This window comes from Rhea americana, unplaced genomic scaffold, assembly GCF_003343005.1.
Source record: "Rhea americana isolate MKP2758 unplaced genomic scaffold, rheAme1 scaffold_25, whole genome shotgun sequence".
In the NCBI taxonomy this organism is placed as follows: Eukaryota; Metazoa; Chordata; class Aves; order Rheiformes; family Rheidae; genus Rhea; species Rhea americana.
Genome location: NW_028186368.1, coordinates 677,636 through 701,461, shown reverse-complemented (window position 1 = coordinate 701,461; position 23,826 = coordinate 677,636). Strand labels below are relative to the sequence as shown.

Below are 23,826 nucleotides of genomic sequence, written 5' to 3'. Positions count from 1 at the left end.
GCTTTGCCTGCACCTGAAGCAGACTTTGGTAAAAATCACAAAAGTGAGCATTGGTAAGCAGATACTGCTGGGCTGAAGTCAAGAAGAAAATCAGTTTGTGCTGGAGCAAACTACCCAGGGCCAGGGGAAAGGGAAAATGAAGCCTGCTTGCTTCCCACCTCTGCTCACCTTCTCCGGTCCTCTTTCCACTGCCAGTGGCATTACATCTACCGAAATGACATCTGGTCTTGTGTTTTATTCTCTTAATAGTGTTAAAAATAAGCATGACTCTAAGGAAAAAAAGGGGCACATTTAGAAATATAGTAGGTGCTTGACAGTAGAGCTTCTCGTGAAAGCAAGTGTTCTAGTACGGCRTTAGTAAGAGATCAGAACGTGATGACACCTAACAAAAAAGAATGTGAACGAAAGAAAATGCTGAGGAAATGAACGAAAAAAATAATTTAAATGGAGTTTGATGTTTAATTTGCTTTTCTGTTAGAGGCTGGTTACTCCCCAACCCTCTTGTTATTTTTTGAATGATTTGTTCTTCCTGTGTCTAATTCACTTTGTTAAGTGAGGCTTGCTTTTTCTTGACCTCTCAGCAGCTTCCTTCAAAACAGATGGTAAAGAACAGGCCTATAAGCTCCCAGTCCTAGGCCCACTAAAATTTCTGTGAATGCTATGATAGGATTTTTATCAAAAGAATATTATTGATGCTAATAATCACTAAAGCATGACTATGCTCTTTAAATCATATTTTAGATACRAGTAACAATTAAAGAAAAGAAAGTGCAAGATTAGGTAGGTTTTTTAAACTACTTTTGTATTGCTATGGATTTTGGTTAGCCTGTTTTTKGGCAGTGCTCTCTGTATAGTCTCCCTGGTTCCCATTTAAAATCCACTACTTTCTTCCATGGGTCTCTCATGGAGCATTTAAGAGAGATTTAGAAAAAAATGCATAAATCAGAAAGTAGATGTGCAGACTTTGCAGCCAAAGGTGGCTTTACAGCATTTTAAAGAATTGAATGGATTTCATTTTGATGATATTCTCTTAAGAAACAAAAAGATTAGGAATTCACTATAGTTTTTCTTTATTTAGGGCTGAAATAAGCTTGCTTTTATGAGCTCAATTTTCAGACCTTTTCCCTATGCCAGTTATTTCACAAAGAAACCATTCTTTCAAATCTTGCCAGAGCACATAATTTTCCTGAAAACCTTAGGCAAAAGCCATCATCACCACTAACAAGAGCACAAATGGCTTTGCAGCTCACTGAGACAGTGAAAAAAAAAATCCTCCACCAGGCTTTTTCCATAATGGGTTACTCAGCAAATTTGGTATTTTTGGTTTTGGTCAGGAAATATGTACACCTCTGYAAGGGTGAGGGCTAAGCGGAAAGGAGAGAGGAACTACCTAGTAGTCACAGCCCTCCGTACATCTTAGAAAAAAGTGATGCTTTCGTATCGTGGACCGTCTGCTACATAACCTCTGTGATAATGAAATCCATTGCTACATTTTTGCCTTGGGGATCGGGCAGCARACAGCTTATCTATGTAAAGTAGAAGGAGTAGCAAGCAGTGCTGCCCTCCTTTACTAAATTCTCTAGACTTGACGCTGGCTTGCTGTGAGGTGGGGTAGCGAGCTGACTTGGTCGCCTTATGAATCTTTCCTCTGCATTTGATGTGCTTTTAAACTAGGTCTCAGATGTGGAGAGGGTGATGGAGGTTCTCCAGGAGCATGCGGCAGCGGTGCTTGAACCACATCCTGTGTCATCAAGTTGTGCAACCTCTTCTCATGCCTCAGGACAACACAGCTATGATCATATTTGGAAGAGAATCTATGCCCTTGGCAAGCTCCAGCAGGTACCTGGAGGGGGGAAATGACGAGCAATGGCCAACTGACATGTTTAACAAGTATTTTCAGTTCTGATAGAGGGCTCCTTTAACAGATTTCTGTTTGGATTCCAGYGTTCTCCTTTTCCAAAATTCAGTCTCCTCTGTTGCTGCATGTGGGAGCTAACCAGGATCAGCCGAGCTGCAGTGTACAGTTCTGCATCCAAGCTGCCTCACACGACGCCCTCTCCTCCCTGGGGCTCACGASTCATAGCACAAGCAGAGTGAGCTCGCACCAACCCCCAGAACAACACGCAAACCTTTCTGTAGTAGGACCGGGGTATAGATTTGGCTGCAGGAAATAGAAGTGTAAATACTCTGGTATTTACTGCAGAGTGTGGTGTCGGGGTACTATGTGTGGAGCAGAGGGGAGGAGGGATCGCAGCGTGGCTTGGTTACTGGAGGCCACCTAACAGTTCACAATTCAAATTCTGTGAATTTGGCAGAAGGTATCTTGCTTTTTACACAGGCACATGTGACAGCAAGTTCCTCTTTTCAAAGGAGGAAGTGGAATTTGTGGGCATGGCTTTGAGAAGATTCAGTAACTGTGAGAGCAGAAGATCTGAGAGGTCTTTAAAGTTCTGAGAGGAGAAGGAACAAAGCGAATGGCTTAACTAACAGGGTAGTGAATGAGAAGTCAGGGCTGTCTCTCTGGTAGCTGAGGGATTTGCAGAGACTGTGAGATCCCCTCCCTGGCAAATTCAAGCTCTGTGATAAATCTTTTGAATTTGAAGGCACTCTTCTGATGGAGATGGACTTTCATTACCTATTTCTTTATCATCCTTCTAATTCAGAAACTGTTCACAGCTGCTGTTTTAAGGAATAAGAAAGTCTTATGCGCAGAACGTTGTAATCCCAGAATGTCCTGTGTCTGGAACTGGATGCTTCRTTTGGCTTATGGTACCAATGCCAGGCTGCCTGAGAGAGGGGGCCCTAATGGCAGGCTAAGAGCGGACTGAATACTGTTTTTTTGCTTCCCTGTTGCTTTTTAAAGAGGAAAGGCCTCTGGTAATATGAATAGATGCAGCCAAAATGTTAATAAGAAGGTCCTGTGTCCCTGCCCTTGGCCAGGACCAAGCAGGGCTGCAGTGATACTAGAGCAGGGAAAAGGGAACAGAGAGAAAAACATCATTTAATCTGTCCTCATCTCTCCTCATTCCCTCTTTCCTGATGATTAATCTACTTCAAGACTGATACCAGCTCAGTATAAACCAATAGAACATTTTCTAGCAGGAAAGGCTCCCACCTGTAAAAATGTGCAATTTTTCTTACCTCAGGCTAACTTTCACCCAGGATACAGGAAATATTTGATTAYTTAATGAAAACTTCAGGAAAAAAAAATGGGTCGACTCAAGTAAACTATATGATGATTAATTAAAAAAAAAGATGATGATTGCACTGTACAATCTTTTCTCAAGTGAACTGAGTCCATGACTAGGAATGAGCAGGTATTTGAGGACAACATAGACTACATGACTGATTCCAGCAGAATTAGGGAAATTAAAAATCAAAATTTGAAACCAGTCTCATTGTGATGGTGTAGTAAGACTAGAATTAGATCTTCCACAAGAAAAGCACTATCTAGGTCTCAGTGTTTTTAAAATAAAAAAAACAGCTGTTATCTAAAAATGTAACATCTCTGTTTTTTCCTCATTTCACTGGCCTTTTTCAGACAGCATTTTCTGTTTCCTTTTTAAGTGGAAATTTAAAGTGGAAATGCTTCATCCCACTTGCAGTCCAAATACCTACTCTGGTATTTAGTAGAGATGTACAGTCAATGCTGCTGGTCCTGTTCGACCTTACGTTGTTTTAAATAAAATTTGGRGGACCTAGTTTTTCCAAAATGTAAAACATTAAACTTTTTTTAGAGTCAATGAGGACAGGGTAAGAAAGGATGATCATGTTGGGAGTAAGGTCAGAATGGGAAAATCAGTTAACAGATCATTTTTTTATCGCAAGGATTATGTAAATAATTCAGTGTCTGACAGTTTTTCAAGATCTGCTTGGCCTGAAAGACTTTTGGAGGGGATTTATTGGGTCGATTTGCAAATTTAAACCAGACAACCAAGTCCCAGTTTTATCTGCCTGTTTTATGTGTACCATTGCAGAGTTGTCTCAGTTTGGACAGGATAAATTTGACAAGCATCAATTTGTGAAGATGTATTAATAGGATTTTCTAWAATCATAAAATCCAGTGCCAGAATCAATGCTATAAAACTCTTAACACACTGAAAAGAACGCCAGCTTATGCTGTCCAAGTTCAAATGAAGTAGTAGAATAAATTGGGATAGAGAAGTGGGTTAAGAGGACAAGTTTTTCTTATATATTTGATTGTTTGCAGAAATTAATTACTTAACTCCTAATGAATTACTATCCTTAACATCCACAGTTGTGTGACTGATGGTGATCTTCTCATTTACACTGGTATTAAAGCCAATTTACTTTCATTGATGTTGGTGGAGTAACTCCTGATTTATGTTAGGAGGCCTTGATGCAGATGAAAGTAGACAAGTATAGCTATTTTCCTGATTGCTACTCTTYTACTGTTTGCACTACATTGCTGAATGTACTGGAAAGGAGTGAGGAAAAAAACATCAAAGTTTAATATKGCACAATGTTAACCATAGGCTTTTAAATTTAAAATATATTTGTGTTGAGGGTGAGGGAAGGCATGAGAAATTAAATGTTTCTAATTGCTAGTAGTCTTCTGCAGTATGGAGAAGAAGAGTGGGAAGAAGAGATATTTTAGGATATTTTTCAATATATATTTTTCATTAGATACTTGTAGCTACATAACATTATGTTGGCCTTCCCCTTGGCTGAAGTGGAAAACTTTGGCTTGAACTTCTTAATTTCAGCTGCACGTTACTGAAATATTAGCTTAATAATCAGAACAATTATTATCTTTACAATTGAGAGGATCACACAAGCACATCTGCTTGTGTAACAGATACRATTTTTTTTTGCTTTTGCATTTCACTCCTTTTTTTGTGACTGGCTTCCTGAAAACGTGAGGATTATTTTCTGAGCTGTCTGTCTGCAAGCTCCCCACAGACAACCTTTAAATTCATTGGTCAATCTTGATTAAATTTGACATCATAGTGTAAGTCATGGTAAAATTAAATAAAACCAATTTTATTAACACATGTTGCTTAGGAAAATGGAAAGACCTTTCAACCCTTATACATTCTGAGCAGCAGAAATTAGTAAGCCAGTCAGCGTATATGTAGTTACGTAGCTCCAAAGCTACGAGAAGTAGCAAACTTTTTGTTTAGGCTGAAGATGGAAGAGGAACATGTACATGCATTTTATGACCATACTAATTGCACTCCCTTTCTCTAAATACAAGACCGAAAATCTCATCGTTCTAATCATTGCTGCTCTGATGAGTGCTATTATTTTGTGACAGATCCTTACACGAAGGCGCTCTAAAGGGGAAACGCTTATGAATTAAACCTCATGGTATGTAGGTAGGGAAATGGAGACTGCAGAATCTACATGGCTAAGCTTATGACTTTCTAATGCAGCTGTACACAGAGCTCAGTTCCCATATCCTGCGTGTTTAATAAAAATGCCATCTTGCCTCCAAAGAAACCACAGTAACCCAATTTGTCCAGTAAGCAGCGGAACTGATTAAGCCTGCTTTCTTACAGATTGTGTCTTTTTTCCTGCAGCCTTTCCACTGTCTGAACCCCAAATCCTCTATCTCCCAAATATCTCGAGAAACAGCAGGCAGTGGTCAGCTTGCAGAATCATTGATAAGTTCTGCCTGTCCTTCCTTTGCCGAAAGCAGTAATTTAGATCTCTCTTCTCTAGCCAGCTGCCTCCTCTTGTGAATTGTATTCGTGTAATAGTTCTGACACCTCAACATTTCTGACAAACTGAAAAATAGAAGAAAATCCTAAGACTGGGAAATTATTAAGGACAATAATACTGGAAAGGTCATCTATTCCCTCCTATATCTATGTCATTCCTGACAAATGTCTGCCTGACTTCTTCTCATGAACTTCCACATGGCTGACTCCACAGTTAGGAGAACACTGGGAAGTCTGTTCCAGGGCTTCACTGCCCTAACTTGGCCTCTTATCAAGCCTAAATTTCTCCAGYTGAAATTTAAGCCCATGTCTGTTATTTCATGTTCACTCCTGTAGACTGGACAACTCTGCTTTTTCAACCTTTCCTCACAGATGAAGCTTTCTAGGCCTTTGATCATTCCTTGTTGCCCTCCTTCAGGCTTTCTTCAAGTGATCTGCAGCTTTCCTGAATATGCCCAGCACTGGCCATAGTGCTGCAACAGAGACCCTAGAGAGTGGGAACCAAGAACTGGTTTGCAAGTCTTGCRTATGATGGTGTATACACATTGCAGTAAGACTTTTCTGCAGCACAGTCTGATGTTGCTTCTTTTTTGACACCCTTTGACTTTGCCCCATGCTCTGCTTATGACCTGCTGAAGCCTAGAAGTCATATTCTTTTTATCATGGAAAGAGAAAGAAGGATGAACTAATAGGACAATTTTTAACTAACCATGGTTAAGTTGAGTTTTTGATGAAACAAATTTTCTGTATTTCTTTGTAAAAGTTCTGAAAAAGATCTAATCCTCCCCTTAGTCTTGTCCTTAAATTAGAGGTTGTATTTTCATAAGCCCAGGGACTTTGTAAGGATAAAATAATAAGAGTTGGAAAGTAATCGTATATTATGGTGATATATGGCATAATAATTTCACAACTGGCTGAACTATGGATCTGACCAGTATGGCAATTCCTTTCCCTTTTTTTTTCTTTTGTGTGTGTGTGTATGTTATGATAAAGTTTCCATATAAAGCTGGCAAATAAAAAACATATGCATACTTACCCAATCAATCTTTAAAAATGTGTGTTGGAACTAGGAACTAAATACTGAAGATGATAACACAGCTGTGGCTCACAGTGTGGAGGATGTAGGAAATACTAGCCTCAGTAAGCCTCCAGGATCCTCCAGAAAGAAGAACAAAAGAGGGTAAAAATTTGTTTATATATATTTTATAAAACCTGACAGAAGAATTTCTCTTACCTCTCTCTCGCTCTCTCTCTCTCCTTTTTTTTTTTTTTTTTTTAATTTTATACTGTAGGTTTCTATGACAGTGAATCCTCTAGGCAGTAGCATCCTTTTAGACAACAGACATGGCCAAACTGTTTACTTTAGAAAGGCTTAGAAATCTCCTTGAGGAACAATAATGTAATTATTACATTTTTCCTGTTGGGAAAAAAGGTATAGTTACACAACCGCCTTTCAGCTGCTGGGATTAGAGGCAGGAGCAGAGGCTGTCAACAAGGAGCACGTGCTGAAGAAAGGAGCCTACTTGTCAGTTCTTTACCTCCGTCACTTGAGAATCCGAGAGCTAAAGGTAAAAAATAAAATGAAATAAAATCTGCATAGATCAGGGTTAATATTTTAAGGAGGGAGCTGTCATGCAGCTGCCAGGGCAACTACATGTTTGTTTCAGCGAGTCTGCCTGGGGATCCTGAACTACTTCAGATCCGTGGAGAGAACCCTGACCATCAGTGCCGTGGGCCTGTCCTTCAAAGCTGGAAATTTAATTCCCAGCGCAGAAGATACCTGCTGGGTCAGTGCTGCCAAAGGAGGCGCCGGTGGTTTTGGTGGCCTGAGTTCTCAGCCGTATGTTCATTACACACCGGCTGACTACAAGGTGAGGTGTCCATAGCCTCTAATCTTCCAAAACGTGTGCGTTGGCAGAAGTGAGCGTTACGTTGCTTCCCGCAGCTGCCAGCCTGGTCGCCTCTTCCACACAAACTCCACGCTGATGGACCGCTGAATCATCTCAGAAATTTAGTTCAAGACCACGTGTCTCGTCTTCGTGGACTTGACACCTTTCTCTGCTAGGGGTCTGTAGCAAAACTCCGAGAAACCTAACGCCAGCCAGATAAACGTGACTTCAGACTAGAGCCATGCTTATGCTAGCACTTCTGTATGTTTTGGATTATCACCAAGTGTGGGTTTCTAGCCCTAGGAGGCATTTTACAGTGGATAGAAACACTTGTTTCAGTAACTGTTAATGATTTATAAAATGTATTATTTAGTTTTAGGTACAGTTTAGGGTTTATTGGTTTTTAATCTTGGATGATGATGTGTGGCTGAAGTGGGATAAATAGTCTGCTTAGCTTTACGTGTTGGAAAAATAATTCTAGTTAAATACCTAAGCCTTATCAAACTTTGGTTTCCCTCGCTTTTTTTGTAAAATACACTAAACGGAAGTAATACATTATGCTAGTTTTAGTGGTTTAATGTGGTATAAAGTCTGTTCTTCTGAACTGCAAAATCTCCTTGCAGCTCTGCTACACACCAGTCATACTAAAGTCTTTGTATAAAAATCCTGAAGAAGCACTATAGCATATTAATCATTTTTTTTTCAACATTATGAGTTCATGTTTGTTTTTCTTTTACTGAAAACTTGTCTTTTTTACTTTAGAAACACCAAAACCAAGCACATGAACTACTCCATGAGAGGATTATAGCTAGAACTAAAGGGGAAGTAGGCTTCCTGCTCCCGTTTTTTGCTTACATTAAGACTTCAAATCCTGCCTCCCCAAYCCGAAAACTTCCTGTCTCTAAACATGAAAAAAGATTAAGATTCTTTAAAAATAAAACATGTGAGGAGGATATGGGGTAGATAATATTTTTAAAGTAACCTAGTAGTTTTATTTCTAATCTGGCAATGTTTGTCTTGCACACCAAGCCACTTAAACTTCCTAAATAAAAAGATGCTTGGAACAAGAAAACTGGGATTTTCCATTCAGGAAATGTTGAATTGGATGACTCAACAACATCAAACTTTAAAGTCATAAAAAATAATTTAAATATTATCCTTTCCCATGAGAAGTGTCTCTCATTGGAAAGAGAGAAGACAAACTCTTCTTCTGATTCTGTTGCTTTGTGTAATATATCTTTATTTTAATTCCCTTTTATCTCTTGCAAAGCGGGTGAAATGATGCAAAGATCAATTCTGACCTTCCATCTAAGTACTCTTTGATCTGGAGATTAGCTGTTAAATACTTCAGAGAGCCCCTAGCAATGAGATGTTATTTCACAACGGCCTCGCTTTCCTCCATGCTAATACAYGGATCCTGAAGCTTGAACTTCAACTAAAGCCTAGATAAATATTAACTAATCCTATTAAAGTTTAATTGGCAATGTATTTGGAAGCAGGGACATCAGTATTTCCTTAACAACAGTTTCTAATGTGGTATGGTTTTTTTAATACGCTGCCCAGACCGTCTCTCAAGAAGTATAACAGTAACAGAGCCATTTTCCTGGCAAGCTAAGTGAGATCTATCTAAGCTCCTCTCTTGATTTGTGCTGTAAACTAGGAGCATATGGCTCTGATTTAGCACCTAGTCTATGTCCAAAATTGGATGATTGTATGTGTTACAAATCTCTCAAAAGTGTAAGCTATGAGCTGGTGTGATAGCTCAGCAATAAATACATATATCCTAGATTATAAGCCAGTTTCCCACTCTCACTAGTGGACTGCTTGGGATGGAGATTGTCAGAGAAGAGTTTCAGTCTCAGGACAGAAGGCACTACAAGCCAAGGAATACTTTWAAATAAATTTTAAACTCTTTTCTATCTCATGCTAATATTTAGCTTGGAAGAAAGTAGATGTTGCTTTAAAATGTTGCTTTAAAACCCAAAGGGGATTTGTTAAGCCCCAATAAATGTAAACAGATCTAGAAGAGGAAAAACAAAACTTGGAGGCAAGTAAAATGGCATGTAGTATCTAGKTGCTTGATTTGTTTGTATAAACACGTAACTGTGGATATTAACATTTTTTGTGGGCATTCATGGTACTTAGAAGATTTGAAGAGTCTCTTTAAAACATGGTTCCCAAAACAAACACTATGGGGAGATAGTTTTCACTTCTTTTTGGCTTTATTTTATAAATCTCCAATTTTGTAATCATTATTATGCTGCTTCTGAAGAATGTAGTAGTCTATTTTTGAGCACTCTAGGAAAGGGATAGAGCAGGAATCACTAAAAATTCAAGAGGTTGCAAGTGGAGGCATTTCAATGAATATTTACCATGACARTGATTAAAACTAAAACAGAAGAAAACCTCTTCTGCCTGTTATAATGAAGTCAGCCCAATATTTGCTCACTTATTAAAAAAAAAATCAAGTTGAATTTGATTCTTCTATGGAAGGCTTTGATTTAACCTTTAGCAAATTTTCCTCCCTGGCACTGAGAGCAGTGAAGTAAATATTCTGTTCGGAAGAAAAAGGAAAGAACACAGAGTGCAGAACCAGGCTGACCGGGCTGATCTAACAGGGCGTTCAAGTAAGACATGTTTTTGCAGGGCTGCCTTATTAACTTTCTGGTAAAGAATGAATTCTGATCCAGCACAGATCTATACAATTTGTGAGCTGTATGACCTAGGATTTCCTTGACTAAAATGAATACTTTTTCCTTTTCTCTATCCCTTCTCTTAATACGGTTTTAAGAGACTGCCAGCTAGTAGGTAAAGTTTGGGTAGCACTTGAGATTTTATAAAGGCAGATGTTAGCAAAGCCAGTGAAAGAATGAAGGAATGATATTGTATATCATTATTTGACACTACAAATGAGAATGGAGGAGCATTGCGTACAAGGAAATAATAAAGACAGTGGGAAAATGAGGAGCTTGTATTTATCTGCTATCATCTTACAGTAATCATTTTTAAAGGCTTGTATTGCTATACCCATCTGCTAAGGATTTGTTTACACTGGGAGATTAACTTCCGTAATTATATACTTTGAGGTAGATGTGTGTAATTCCCTTTATGGCACTCCTAGTCAAAGAACAGAATATCTTGAAAGTTAACACCACTTCTTCTAACAGTAGTACTGAGATCATGCCTGGGGTTTTATCAAGTTCTAAGTAGTGATTCAATGCCAAGGTAGATGATTTTCTTTTAAAGAAGGTGATGTTTTTTAGAAATACAACATCTATCCTATTGAGCAAGTGTTGACCTTGCAGTAATTTGAGACATCAATCATTGGGTGTTCTTTATATTTGGTGCTAAAGTCTTTGCTTGTGTGCCTTTATCTTCAAATCTTACATGTGTTACTTATCCAAAAGGCTTTAAAAATATGTTGACTGCATAGTTGAATATCAAAATTAGAACAGTTTTGCTGAATTATACTGAATTTAAAAAGTGGAAAAAAGGTTTTACTTCGGGTCAAGAGCTAGTCCACCAGCTTTGATGCCTCCTGGGTACTTTCGTGTATTTAGAAGCCCAATGGAAAAACTTTCTGTCACAACAGAAAGTCATATAGTTTGTGTCATTTTTTGACAGCATAACTGAAGCCACACTGTAGGTTACCTGTWTAAAAAAAAGGAAGGGGGCTACATTTTATTTTATTGTTCTTTGCTTGTGACAAAGTGCCATGCTCTTAGGCCTGGTCCACTCTTAATTATGTTGATTATGCATAATTGCAATCCTTGTAGAACTGACTGCTTGTCTCTGGGAATTTTTCATGGCATAGGTCCGTAGTGCCCAGTTCATGGAATTTGCAGAGGTGGAAAATCATGATGACTTTTATACCAGTGAAGGTGGATATATTCACACACAGGACCCACGAGGGGTTTATATAATGTATGATGTGGCTTTAAAGGACCTGGAGGAGCTTGAGCAGCAGCTGCTTCTTGTGACCAGCCAGTATATTGAGAAAGATAAAAGTAAGTTATCTGCAGGTCCAAAACACCTGTGATAATTTGATTTGTTGTTTTCGAGATAGGCTGGTACTATGACTTGATTTTTTAYTGTACCTCAGAAGGACCAAGTTCTGATTAGATGTTTCAGACTTTTCTTTCTAGTTAGTTGAGTGATGAATGTGGTACTTGAGCATGTGGAATTATTTGTCACATATTGTTAATGTCATAGTTGTGCACTTATTCAGGGTCATAGACATCAAAGTCATCCTAGAGGGGAAAATAATGCAGAAAGGACATTTACTGATGTAAAGTAGTGCAATGAGCATGCACATCTTCAAGGCAYAGAGAGAGTCAGGAAAGAAAAATTCTAATTGTTTCTGAACTTCTTTAATTAATGTATCAACTTGCTTTTTTGCATAATTAAATTTACCTCCCACCACTTGTAATCTTTTCTCAATTATAAACAGGAAGCTGCAAACTATTTGATGCTGTGGAGTCTTTTCCCTAAGAGCTATTTCAATGGCAGGAACTGAGCTGAGGTGGCCTGGGTTAAAAATTTCTTCTAAAAAGAGCAGTTAAACATTTAGAATAGTGAAGAGAAGGAAGTAATTGTAGAAAGTAAGGGGGAGATGGCCATTAGAGAACATGAATAAATGGCATATACTTGCATGATATTCAGAGAATTATGGACGATAGTTCTTAAGTCACTGGAATTAATTTCTGTATTGTTGGGATAATATTTTTGACGTTTTAGCATGCATCCTTAAAATTGAATATGTGGAAATACAATGCAGGGCATAGCAAAGCACTAAGATGACTGAAATCTTTTTTCGTTACAAGAATGTGAATGACTAAACACCTGCTAGAATCTTCTGAGTCATGTCATCTTGACTTTTTAGGAGACTGACTGCTGAATGAGATAGATAGTCTGGTATAGCAATTCCTGTGCTTACAGGTCACTTAGTTATCATGCTCACATAGTACATTTGAGATCTAACAGTGTATGACCTGTCTTAACTCCTTAMACTCCTTCCTGTTATAGTTTCTTGCTAATGGTGACCAGGGAAAGACCATGCTGAAGAAGTAGTAAGCTCAGCTGCCATGGACATGAATGCTTTTAATGCTGACTTCTTCAGTAATCATGGATTTCAGATGACTGTCTTGTCCAACTTCTGAAAGAAAAGATCATACTTTAAGTCTGTAACTGAAGAGTGGCTGCTGAAGCCTCTTCTGTTTACACCAAGGCTGATTTTTAACTCTAYAATTCTTAATATTTCAGATTCATTCTACTTGATTTATTATTTGTTGTTGAAGTTAGCTGTGCTTTAGATAGTAGCAGCAGTTCCATCCAGAATAGACATAGACAGGTAGGAATTATGCAGACTCTTTTATCCAGTTATGTGCATTTGTTAAGAAATGAAAGCACAAACAAGAAATCAAAATCATTATTTAAGAATTACTCATGGACTGCTAGTACAAAAATATTTGTAGTGWTCTTCCTTCCTTCCTTCATAGTAATTTTTAGATTACACAGGTTGACTTTTCTAGTAGCAAGCCCTCTGAAAAKAAAAACCCTCCTTTGGGACTCTGGTATATCTCTCTGTAGAATTTGTCTTTGAGTAGTCTATACTGTTTTTCTTTAATCTGAGGCTGAAGGTGAGGGGATGAAGATGATCCMAACATGATTTGGTGCTGTGAAAAATTAAGCATCTTTCCTCTGTTAGTTCTTTTGTGCTTTCTCTGGCTTTACCYTTTGATGCAGGTCTTTTTGAACTCAGCCCCTGCCCTTTACCTCAAAGAATATTTGTTAAAAGTAAGATAGATGAGCTATGTTTAAACCAAATGATCAGTGCACTTGTATGCCTTTTAGTATTCAAACTAGTGGGCATTTTATGCAGATTTTTCGCTGAGAGATACTACCTACTGCCTATTTATTTTTTGTCCTAGGCCATATAACCTGTGATAAGTTCAGAGACAGCAACCTCCTTGGCTGGGCACATGCCTCTGTGGATCGATTTGCAGTGCTGCTTGACCTCTGGACCTGTGAAACTGCTCTCTTGGAGAAAAAATCGCAGGTACAGAAGCTTTCCTTGCTCTGAAAGCAGCGGTTTCCAATCACAGAACCACAGAATAGGTAAGGTTGGAAGGGACCTCTGGAGATCATCTAGTCCAACTCCCCTGCTCAAGCAGGGTCACCTAGGGCATGTTAGATAGGGTTGCATCCAGGCAGGCCTTGAAGATCTCCAGAGAAGGAGACTCCACAACCTCTCTGGGCAACCTGTGCCAGTGCTCCGTCACTCTCACAGGGAAGAAATTCCCCCTCACRGTCAGGCGGAACTTCCTGTGCTTCAATTTCTGCCCATTGCCTCTTGTCCTGTCACGGGGGGCAACTGAAAAGAGTTTGTCCTTGTCCCCTTGACACCCTCCCTTCAGGTACTTGTAAACATTGATCAGATCCCCCCTCAGTCTTCTCTTCCCCAGGCTGAAGAGGCCCAGCTCTCGCAGCCGTTCCTCCTAAAATCAGTTCTTTTCCAGTTCTTTAAAGACCTTTTTCAGCAGCATTTCCCATTGTGAATGCATACAAATGTCAGAGCCAGCAACCGTGGGAGGTGGTATGGGTTTCAAACACATCGAGTGCCTGGTGCTGGGCTGGGCAGGGCACAGCAGGGATGGAGCTGCCGGGYGCTGTGGGTCCAAAGGACCCCTCGTAGTGGCTTTTGTACTGAGGGAGCAGAAGCATTCTTGTTGATGACATCAGCCTCCATAGCTGCTGTGCCAATGGCTGGAAGCACTTCTGCAAGGCCTTAATGAGAATGGCCCATCAGTGCGGAAGATGACTGAGAAGGACAAGGCCATCTCCAGGGAAGAGGGCTCTGTGCATCAGCTTACGTGCTAGTGAATGGAGCAATTGCAGATGAGGAAAAATCAGGTCCAGCTCTGAGAAGGCTGGGCTATCAAGAAGTCTGAGATGCACATTTTTTTCTGTGGTTCTGACTGTCCCTACTTTCTGGAGCTGTTGCAGAGAACTTTTTGTGGCTGTCATTAGGATTATCATCACTGCATCTTTGTGAAACTGAAGTAGAAGAGACACAATCTGAAGCTAGCTAAGCCCATCATTTGGATTACCCTTTGCCAGAGGGAGCCAGAGAGAATATTTATTAATGTAAACTATGTACAATTAGTTAGTTAGTTAGATAGATAGATAGATGCAGATTCTTCTTTGCTAGTTAATCTACATGGCATGACTTATTATGGAGTAGGACATTCACTAAAAATGTGTATGGAGAGCTTTGCCATTCGCTCCTACATAGACTGCAGGCTTTTGCCTTCCTCTTTCTGAATCTAGTGAAAGTATCTGTATTTTGCCAGGGAACATGAATATATGTCGTGTCTCTGCTCAAAGAGTTCAGTCTGAAAGATGAAGATTAGACAAGTCTGAGAAAGAGGATCTTGGATCTTCTATGCATGGCACTTGCCACTGCCTAGGACAGTGTTGTGGGTGTCAGGAAGTGTCAAGAAGCAGATAGTCCACTACAGAAGAGGGGAGAAATGGCACTGATTAAGGCCTTCATACACTTGAAATATTTTGTTCTTGGTTCTGGAGTAGCACAGGGCAGCTCTCACAACAGGAATGCCGGAGGGTGTTAGGGGATCTCCAGCGTACCACTGAGGAGGCTTTAAACAGGAAACCTTTTAAACTAAAATAGTTGTATGTAAGTAAATCTCCTAAGGCCCCTCTCTGTTTTTCATAGAGGGGCTTTGTGCAACAGAGCTAAATAAAATGCTAATTGCCTAGTTCACTAAGTTTCTGCTGTCATCCCAACAGACTTCCTTTTCCATTACAGTATGATCATGTTACCTCTGCAAATCTACCTTTTATTTTTATCATGAGTAGAGACAGACTTTCTATATAAGAAAATTTACTTTCCTTGTTTGAAGAAAAAATCTCGGTAGAGAAGAATAAATCTTCTATAGCCACAATGCACCAATTCTCTTTCCAAAACATCAAAGAGTTTATTCTGCAATTATTCACACAATCCAGCTCTCTAGGCAGGATTAAATGTGCAGCTGTACTGTTCCTGGAGGTCTTTTGCTTTTAATTTAAACTAAATGGAAATGGGTCTCTCTAGTTTTGCCATTTAACTTCCAGCGTTTCCATCTGGGACAGGATCCTTTCTGAAGGAGGAAACAATAGTCCTTTGTTTAGCAGCTGAGACAGCTTAGCTTAACTAATACAAAACTGGCTTATGCCCTATTGCTCAAGCACTGTATTAGCTGCAGCCAGAACAGTTCRGGTCAGTCAGATCTGAATCAGAGGATTTGATTTTGTTTCCACTGTAACCTGAACTTGCAGATACTGAGTTACCTCTAAGCCATTCTGCATCTTTCTCTTCCACAGTCTTCTGGTCACAGTGTGGACAGTAACGTGGATGCACCTCTATTTCTGTGTCACTGCAGAGTAGCCAGATGCAGATCATTTCATGTTGACAAGACTAATTTGTCCGGAAGCAATGGCACTGGCAAKGCATATCTTCAATTCCACAATTGCCAGCCAAGGAAAAAGTACTACAATATCACCTCCACAGTTCACAGGCTGTCATGTTTGGCATGTTTCTTTTTCTATCCTAAGCTGAGGGTGTTTGTAAAGATAATTTTTATTTAAATAAACCTTTCCAGCTATTCTTGGCAGAGGAGTCTGAAGAGAACATCTGCCTCTGCACATCTCTAATTACACTGCTCTTAATAGCAGTGAGATTTTCTTCCAAAAAATGTAAAGTAACTGTGACAGTCATTGCCATGTAGATAACAGAGTCTGGGATGAGTCTGCAGGTTTCAGGTTAGGGAGAGATGGATTTTTTCCAGAACACAAAGCCATGGTGTGTACTGGAAAATAAATACAGAACAGATTAGAGTACTAAAGATGTAGATGGTTTTAAATTAGTAAGGACCCTGCTTTGTTACTTTTTGAAAGGAAAAATCTTCATACTTCAGTAGAAAAAAGCCYATTTGTTAATTATGCAAGATTTGGAAGAATTTTCTCCTGTGGGCATGTTATAATATATTCTGTTCTTGAGCCTTCTCTTGACACATTCAGTAATAAATAAGCTGTGCCAGAAACAAGACACCCTGCCACTTTTGCATACTATTGGTCAYTATTGGTTTGATGCAAGTAGCAATCTCCATGTTCAGAAACTTCTCCTCAACAAAGAACTAATATTTGAGTGAATAAACATTTCTAGATACGCTTCTGAATATCTCTTCAGCTTCTAGATGTTTACTTTGAAGCTTACCAACATGCTTTGGACCCAGAAGAAAGATTTACTTTGGCCCAAGCAATGGTTGACATCATGCATAAACGGCCACGGTTTGATTTCAAGCTTGGATATTTTGTGAACACCTATAGAGATGAATGCATCTGTTTACAGCTTCACCTCCAACTGCTGAGGGACATAGTAAACCAACAAGTAGGTTGAGTTTGTGGTATATCATCTTGACCCAGTGGGAGGTGAAATCCAGAGTGGGAAGTTTTGATTATAGCATGCATTGGTTTACAATTGAAGTTGGGTCAACATTAATTTAACAATAAAGTGTATAAATGCTTTGTAAATTGAAGGCCTAAAAATGAATAGCAGAAAACTATTTCATTAATATCACTACGTGAATGTTGGAAAGATTGCAGAGCTTCATATATTTCTTTAAAACCGCATCTGCTATTGTTTGAGGCCATTAAAAAGAAATAGGACATGAGAGGTGTGGAAGCTTAATAAAATTATAATATAATATAATTTGTTCTGCAATGCAGTGGATAAGGAGCTAGTCTGTCTTCTATAATGACAATATAAACAATGTTTGTACTTTAAAGTGCACTTTAAAAAGCAATATATTTCAGATAGGTGTGAATTCCTGTGCTAATAATTAAAGCGCCACTTTGAAATCAGCAGATTTTTCCAGTGGTTTACAGTCTGCCTCAGCTTTCCTCTGTATTATTGCACAAGTTATTTCCTTTCTCTGAACTTTGATTTTACAGGCTGCAAGTTGAGAAGTTTAACTAGCTAACCTCTGTAACAGGACTTGTAGTCCACAAACGGGAGCAGTCGGAAAAGGCTGCTGTTACGCTGTTGTTACCACCAATGCTACCATATTGTTATCAATAAAAATGGAGCATTATCAGCCTTTGGAGCTCAAATTTTGCTCTGAAGCAATATGAAAAATTTCAACAGAATTTTATCTGGAATAATTTGGCCAAAGTGGGTACATACATAATTGTCTTGAAATTTTATTTATATATACCGATTATATATAAAATTTATGCAGCTTGTATTTAAAGAGCAGTTGTTTTTGGCTTGATTTCTAGCTCTGTTTGAGATATATTGGCTAATGTCACTTATGTTTGTTGCTGATTTTTAGATAGATGACCAGAGGGAATATGTCCACAAGGTTTGGCGGGAAGGTCAGAGAGGTGGCGTCAGTGAATTTGGACTTCCTTATAACGTGATTACTAAACAACTTGTCTCTCTTAATAATAGTTGGTGAGTACATTTACAGATTCGTTTTTCTGGAGAGTAATTTTTTCTGTTCTGTGACTAGTTTCTGTGGCTGACTGTAAAAATTTGGGATCTAACACCTGAAAGTAAGACTTTTTGAAAAAATTACAGTCGGGAGGAGAATCAAGCAATAGATAAATGTCTCCCATCAGATGTGATTTCGTATACCTTTGGATTTGCCAGAGAAACATCCAAGGAAGAAAAATTATATATATATATATATATATATACACACACACCACACACACACATATATTTTTTTTTCCCTTATCCTTTCTTGACAATGGATTTGGTTAGTTCATCCTGCACTGTATTGGAAAATTAATGTTCCTAGTGAGGGTAGAATATTAAATATTAACCGTGAAAGTGGCTAGTTACGTTGATCTAGCTATAGAGCGACTGCATCGGTGTTCTGACATAGCTTTATGGCTTTCACTGCCCTTTGGCCGTAGTCCGTCATTAATTCTAGCATATTACTTCRCCTGCTTGGATAGGTACGTTCAGTATTTTCACACCTGGAATCCACATACTACCTATAGCACAGATCTACCTCATATTCCCCATCCTGCAACTGAGCAACCTTGTGGGTTGTATGAAGGATTTACATAGTGGGTGAYACTTTAGCAGAAGCCAAGAGCCCCTTGCTTCTGATCCTCTCTACCTTCCTCTTTCTTAAAGCCCCTTTGCCCCTATTTCCCCTCCATTCCTCTCTTGATTTTGYGTTGGTTATCTCAGGACTTATTTTCAAGTCTTAGTATTTTTAATGGGTGGACATGAAAGACATGAAAATATAGTTAGTAAAACTGGTCAGCTAGCAAATGAGAACTTTAAACATTTCTATTTTCATTAGCAAATGAAAGTACTTAGAAGCTTCCAATATAATTATATTTATTAAGCCTTCAGATCTATTGTCAGATTTGACGATTGATTTCCAATGGCACAGCTAAGGTCACTATAATCTGTTCTTGCAAATTAAGCAATTGCAAGGTTTCCTTACATCTACAATTTATAGAAACCTTATTTGAGAACTATTTTTTTTTCTTGCTTGCTTGCTTGCTAGTGACTTGTAAAATAGGAGCGTTTTCCTGTGATGGTGATATTAACGAAATTGATGCCTGTCTGTCTTTGTTTGGTTTTGTTACTTTTAAGTCCTACTTTGAAGAACATTTTTTTGCTGGAGTTTCACCCTTCTCTTGGTCTGGTGTGCTTGATCCCGAAAGCTCTTGAGCATATCTACCAGGAGTTCTGCAACATCCGTAGACCAAAAACAGCCAGTGAAGCAAGTAATCTAGAAAAACAAGTACTTCAGCTAGCAGTGGATGAGTGGCTAACCCTGGAAAAAACAGAATATTTTTACAGCTCTCAAATTCAAAAGGATGTAAGTTCTATTTTTTGCTTATGTGACTAATGACTGTTTATAACAGAATGCCCAGAACTATAATCTTACTAGATCAATTATGCTTGTTGGTTAAAATTTTAGCTGTATGATTCTTAACATCAGTTCAATTATTTGCTTAAGACTGATGTAGGTCCATTCTTCCCACATTTAAAACATGATTTTTTTTCTATAAGAGATCACAGAAAGGTAAAACTCTTCTGATCTCACACCTGTGTAAAATGTGAACAGTCAGCTTAATAAGAAGGAGTAAACACATTAAAACCGATGTGAGGACACAGTCTCCAGGTTTTATATTTGCATGTACGTACTGTTTACAAAATAGAAGACTGGACATGAAAGCAATGCTGTTAAATGGGGAGCTGTTTATTACTGTAATGTCCACCATTTCCTGATGTAAGCCCGCAAATTTGGTTGGTTATAATTTTGATAAATGTTAATTATTGTGAATGAAATTATCTATGCTAGATGTCTCTATCAGATTGATAATTTTTTTATTAGCCAGTTTAGTTGTTTCTGAGAGCAAGAAATGGACAGTAAATGATTTTACCTCCTTTCTCTACAAGACTGTAATATGCCTTTGGAGTATACATTTAAAATTTGAGAAGGCTCATTAGGTAGTGATATCCTATGCTTTCCTTCCTTCCAAATCTGGCCAACCTAAAATAAAATAAAAATTGCAATTGCAACATATTGAGTAGGAGGACATTATCTGAAACTTCTGTCTGAAATTTCTGTCAGACTGATACAGCTATAATGYGAGGCTAATTATGACTTTGCACTGTCACTGCAGTAACAGCTCTGGACTGAGCCAGCCACGTATCTGGGTCTGAATATTCAGAGACTGCAAGGAGCTTGTAGCCTGCGCTGCGGCTAGCGTCGCCCTCGCTGGAGACGGCAGAGGAAGCTGTCTAAGCGGAGCGCAGGAGAAATGTTGCAGCTCAGTTMCATGTTGGTTTGTAGAACAGGAGCTGGGTATTGAAAACCGAAATGGAGCTGGGCAGGGACTGCAGAGAAAATACAACTGACTTGATAAGCAGGATGACAGCCAGTAAATGAGAATGAAGACGGAGGTAGATCAAAAGCTGGAAGACATAGGCTCGGGCTAAGAACCAGCTAGTTCCTTCCTTTCGGTAGGGAAGGRGATGGGAGAAAAGCACGCTGTGACCTGGGACTGCGGCAGGGAGGCACCCGGCCTGGAGGGGGAGAGGTGCGAGTGGTTTCGTAAAGAGTTCGGTAAAGAGCCCCAAAACAGTGACAGCAGGACTTGCTAATGAAGGGGGTTGGGATGCAAATGAGAAGTCTGAGGCGTGGAGACTGAACTGGTTAGATGAAGAAACTGTGAAGCCGGTGACAGATAAGGGAGCACAGGCACAAACTAAAGGCAATGGGGCACAGCCACCTTGGACAGCCCTCTCCCTGCCCTAGAGCAAAACCCAGAAGTTACTGATCCAGCATCTCTCTGATGCCAGCAAAACCCACTGGCAGAGTGTCCCACTCCACTCTTGCATGTTGCAGATGACAAATTTGCAACAAATTTGCTCTTTATTTTTAAAGCCTAAAAGTTAGTGACATAGATCTGTGTGTGGATCTTAAAGCTACCACACTGCTGATGCTGGGGGGGAAAAGAAGGTTTTTGTTGTATGTTTACATTTTTCACATTCCTTTTTCCTCCATGAGAAGCTGAGGATATGACAAAAACACRCATGCAGACAATGTTAAGCAGGCATTAGCTTGTAAAGTCAGGCATTTGCATTTTAGGAAATTTACCTTTGCCAGTGCAGTTTTAATTTGGCTTCTTTTTGCATATGCACTTTGATGCAAACAAATGACTTAGGGGTGTGGTAAAGATGCTGCCAGCCTAGGAGTAAGTACGTTGCCTATGCAGAAATATAGCAGGCACTATATAAAAAGAAAAGCAAGCTCTGGAATTATAAATACCAAATCATCCTTGAGAGRTTGAGAGGATCCTTCCTCTCACCCCAAGGCAGGATCAGCTGTACATGTATTATTCCTATGAGATAAGTATCTGTCCTGTTCTAAAACACATCATGCGATGCAACACATTATGCTCTCCCAAKCAGTCTGTTCTAGTGCTTTACTAGATTTGCTGTTAGAAGTACTCCTTAAAGTCTAGTACAGGTTGGCCTAGCTACAATTTAAGCTTATTACTTCTCTTACCCTCTTTGGAAATAGGGGGCATGCTATTCTCCTTGCTCTGTAAAGAAGTACCTGAAGATGGGTTACGATGTCCCACCTATCCAGAGTCATATAATTACAAAAGTATATTATAAAGTATTGGGGAAGAAGTASAAAATAAAGTTGCACAATTTCTGACACTTATGTTTGGGGTGTTGTCCTTTCCAACTTTTTTTTTAAGCGTAGCTTTGAAGATGTAGTGAATGGCATGTGTTGAAATCTAGATTTTAATACTAACAGCTGYGTGGCTGGGTTCTTGTTTCCTCATGCTCTGTGATTCATTCATCCTAACCAGCAAAGGGTGAAGCCATTCCCTTGTAACAGTGGCCACGTGCGTATCCCGCCGGACACGCGCGGGATGCCGCGGCTCCGCGAGCTCTGACAGCTGCAGCCAAGGAGCGTCTTTGCGGAGCCAGCTAGTAACAAGTATACAGCCCCAGCTAGTAACAAGTATAATCGATTAGCCCCTGTTTTAGAAAGATAAATGCATCCAAAAGCTTTCTGAGTTTTGATTATAATAAAAACAGCAAACGCCCTGTGTTTCAGGAGACAGACTTTGATAAATCCTTTGAATAAAGCCAGTTTTATGAATTCAGTGGCTCTACCTCTGAAGCAAGTGGTAAAACTCTAGAGTATGTCTAGAGATCAGGATAGGTTAGGATGGGCTCACTTCTAACCGTGCRTGTGTTGCAAATCAGGAGCAACTCCAATCGTGATTTACTCTAGAAAAAAGAAAAGGAGAACGGACCCCTAAAATATTTAAAGACCTTTGCCATCTSTATGTAAGTGATGCCTGTATTTTCTTTTTCTCCCTCCCTTGCAGTTATTCGCAGAGGTGCTGATAGAAGACCCTGCGCTGGTGCAAGAGGTTGCTTTGTCGTTACTAGAGCTGGGAGCAGAAGAAGAAAAAAAAGAAAGTAGAGAAAACCGTTTCKTTTTTCTGGATTCCTTTTCCATGATCCTGGAACTGGTGACACTTCGCCATCGGCTGATAGAGGTGGCAACAGAGAGCGCACAGTTAGCCAGGTTAGTGGATTACTAGTGCAGTTCTAGCTATGGTGGCCTAAGAAAGGTGTGGTTTACAGGAAAAAAAAGTAACTTCTTTTAAATAGACCCTCTAATATAATTGGAAAAAAAAACAGATAAGAAAGCATGCATTTATGTTGTGAGAGATGTATTTGCTTGTTTTATGGAAACAGAGTCTACYCAGGATTTGCAGATGTTCGTCATTTTCCAAAATTGAGAAACAAATCAATTGCCAAGGCACTCTGCAAAGCTTACAGGACTGACCCTTTGCCCAGGGAAAATGGGACTCTTCTGGTCCTGCTCAAATTTAGCCAAGAGCAGGAGGAGCAGGAGGAATTTGCTGATAAAGTCGACATGAAGATTTCTTCTTCCTGGAGTTTTACACAGATAATTGTTTTAACTGCCTTCTTATAAATAATATTACTACATATATATATGTAAGGCACACAAGAAGTGCCATCCGTTGCCTTGTTYGCTACCACAGATAGAAAATTATAAACGCTGTTCTGATTGTGCTGATCCTTGATAACGAAATAATCTAGGTAAGGGAAGTCACTGCGGTGTCACTTTGGAAATTATCACATCAGGATGACAATTTATACAGGAAGCCAAAGAAGATAAAGGCCGGGCTAACRGGGAGCCTACAAGGGACAGCGCTGAGCTAGTGGCTCGGAGGCAGGTTGCTGGTGAAGTTCCTCTCGTTCAGCTCCATGCGATTTGATGTTTCTGTTAATGAGCTCAGTAGAAAGCGTGAGAGGGCGTTATTAAAATGAGGACATTGTTGAGCTGGAAGATAAGGGTGATACGGAAAAGAAACAGAATATTTTGCAGGAAGGACTCATGGTTCTGAGCACGGGGATACCAGCAATGAGATAAGCTTCGGCGGCACAAAGCTCAAGGTTAGGCAGTTACGGTAGGAACCACTGCTGTGACCTTTGTGCGTGTGAACTGGAAGCAGCAGAAGGGGAGAAGGAACCGGGTGTATCATTGGCCGTTGTAAACTGCTCATACAGCGCAACTGCGTGTGTGTTTTTGGGGTGGTGCTGTTGTCTTAGTGTGAATCAGGCGATGACTTACGTTTCCAGTAGGGAGGAAGGAGAGCTG

The 23,826-nt window shown here is 39.5% G+C and overlaps 1 protein-coding gene across 1 annotated transcript in view; it reads left to right on the top strand.

The window, feature by feature from the left end:
• LOC146594748 (uncharacterized) overlaps positions 1 to 23,826 on the top strand; it is an 85,655-nt gene that overhangs the window by 14,372 nt on the left and 47,457 nt on the right. Inside the window, exons 10-19 of the mRNA XM_085306959.1 lie at positions 1,675 to 1,839; positions 6,755 to 6,864; positions 7,117 to 7,252; positions 7,352 to 7,555; positions 11,388 to 11,580; positions 13,504 to 13,631; positions 16,821 to 17,021; positions 17,965 to 18,086; positions 19,251 to 19,479; positions 22,520 to 22,722. Coding sequence (XP_085163085.1) covers positions 1,675 to 1,839; positions 6,755 to 6,864; positions 7,117 to 7,252; positions 7,352 to 7,555; positions 11,388 to 11,580; positions 13,504 to 13,631; positions 16,821 to 17,021; positions 17,965 to 18,086; positions 19,251 to 19,479; positions 22,520 to 22,722 — 1,691 coding nt within the window. The remainder of the gene's footprint in view (positions 1 to 1,674; positions 1,840 to 6,754; positions 6,865 to 7,116; positions 7,253 to 7,351; positions 7,556 to 11,387; positions 11,581 to 13,503; positions 13,632 to 16,820; positions 17,022 to 17,964; positions 18,087 to 19,250; positions 19,480 to 22,519; positions 22,723 to 23,826) is intronic.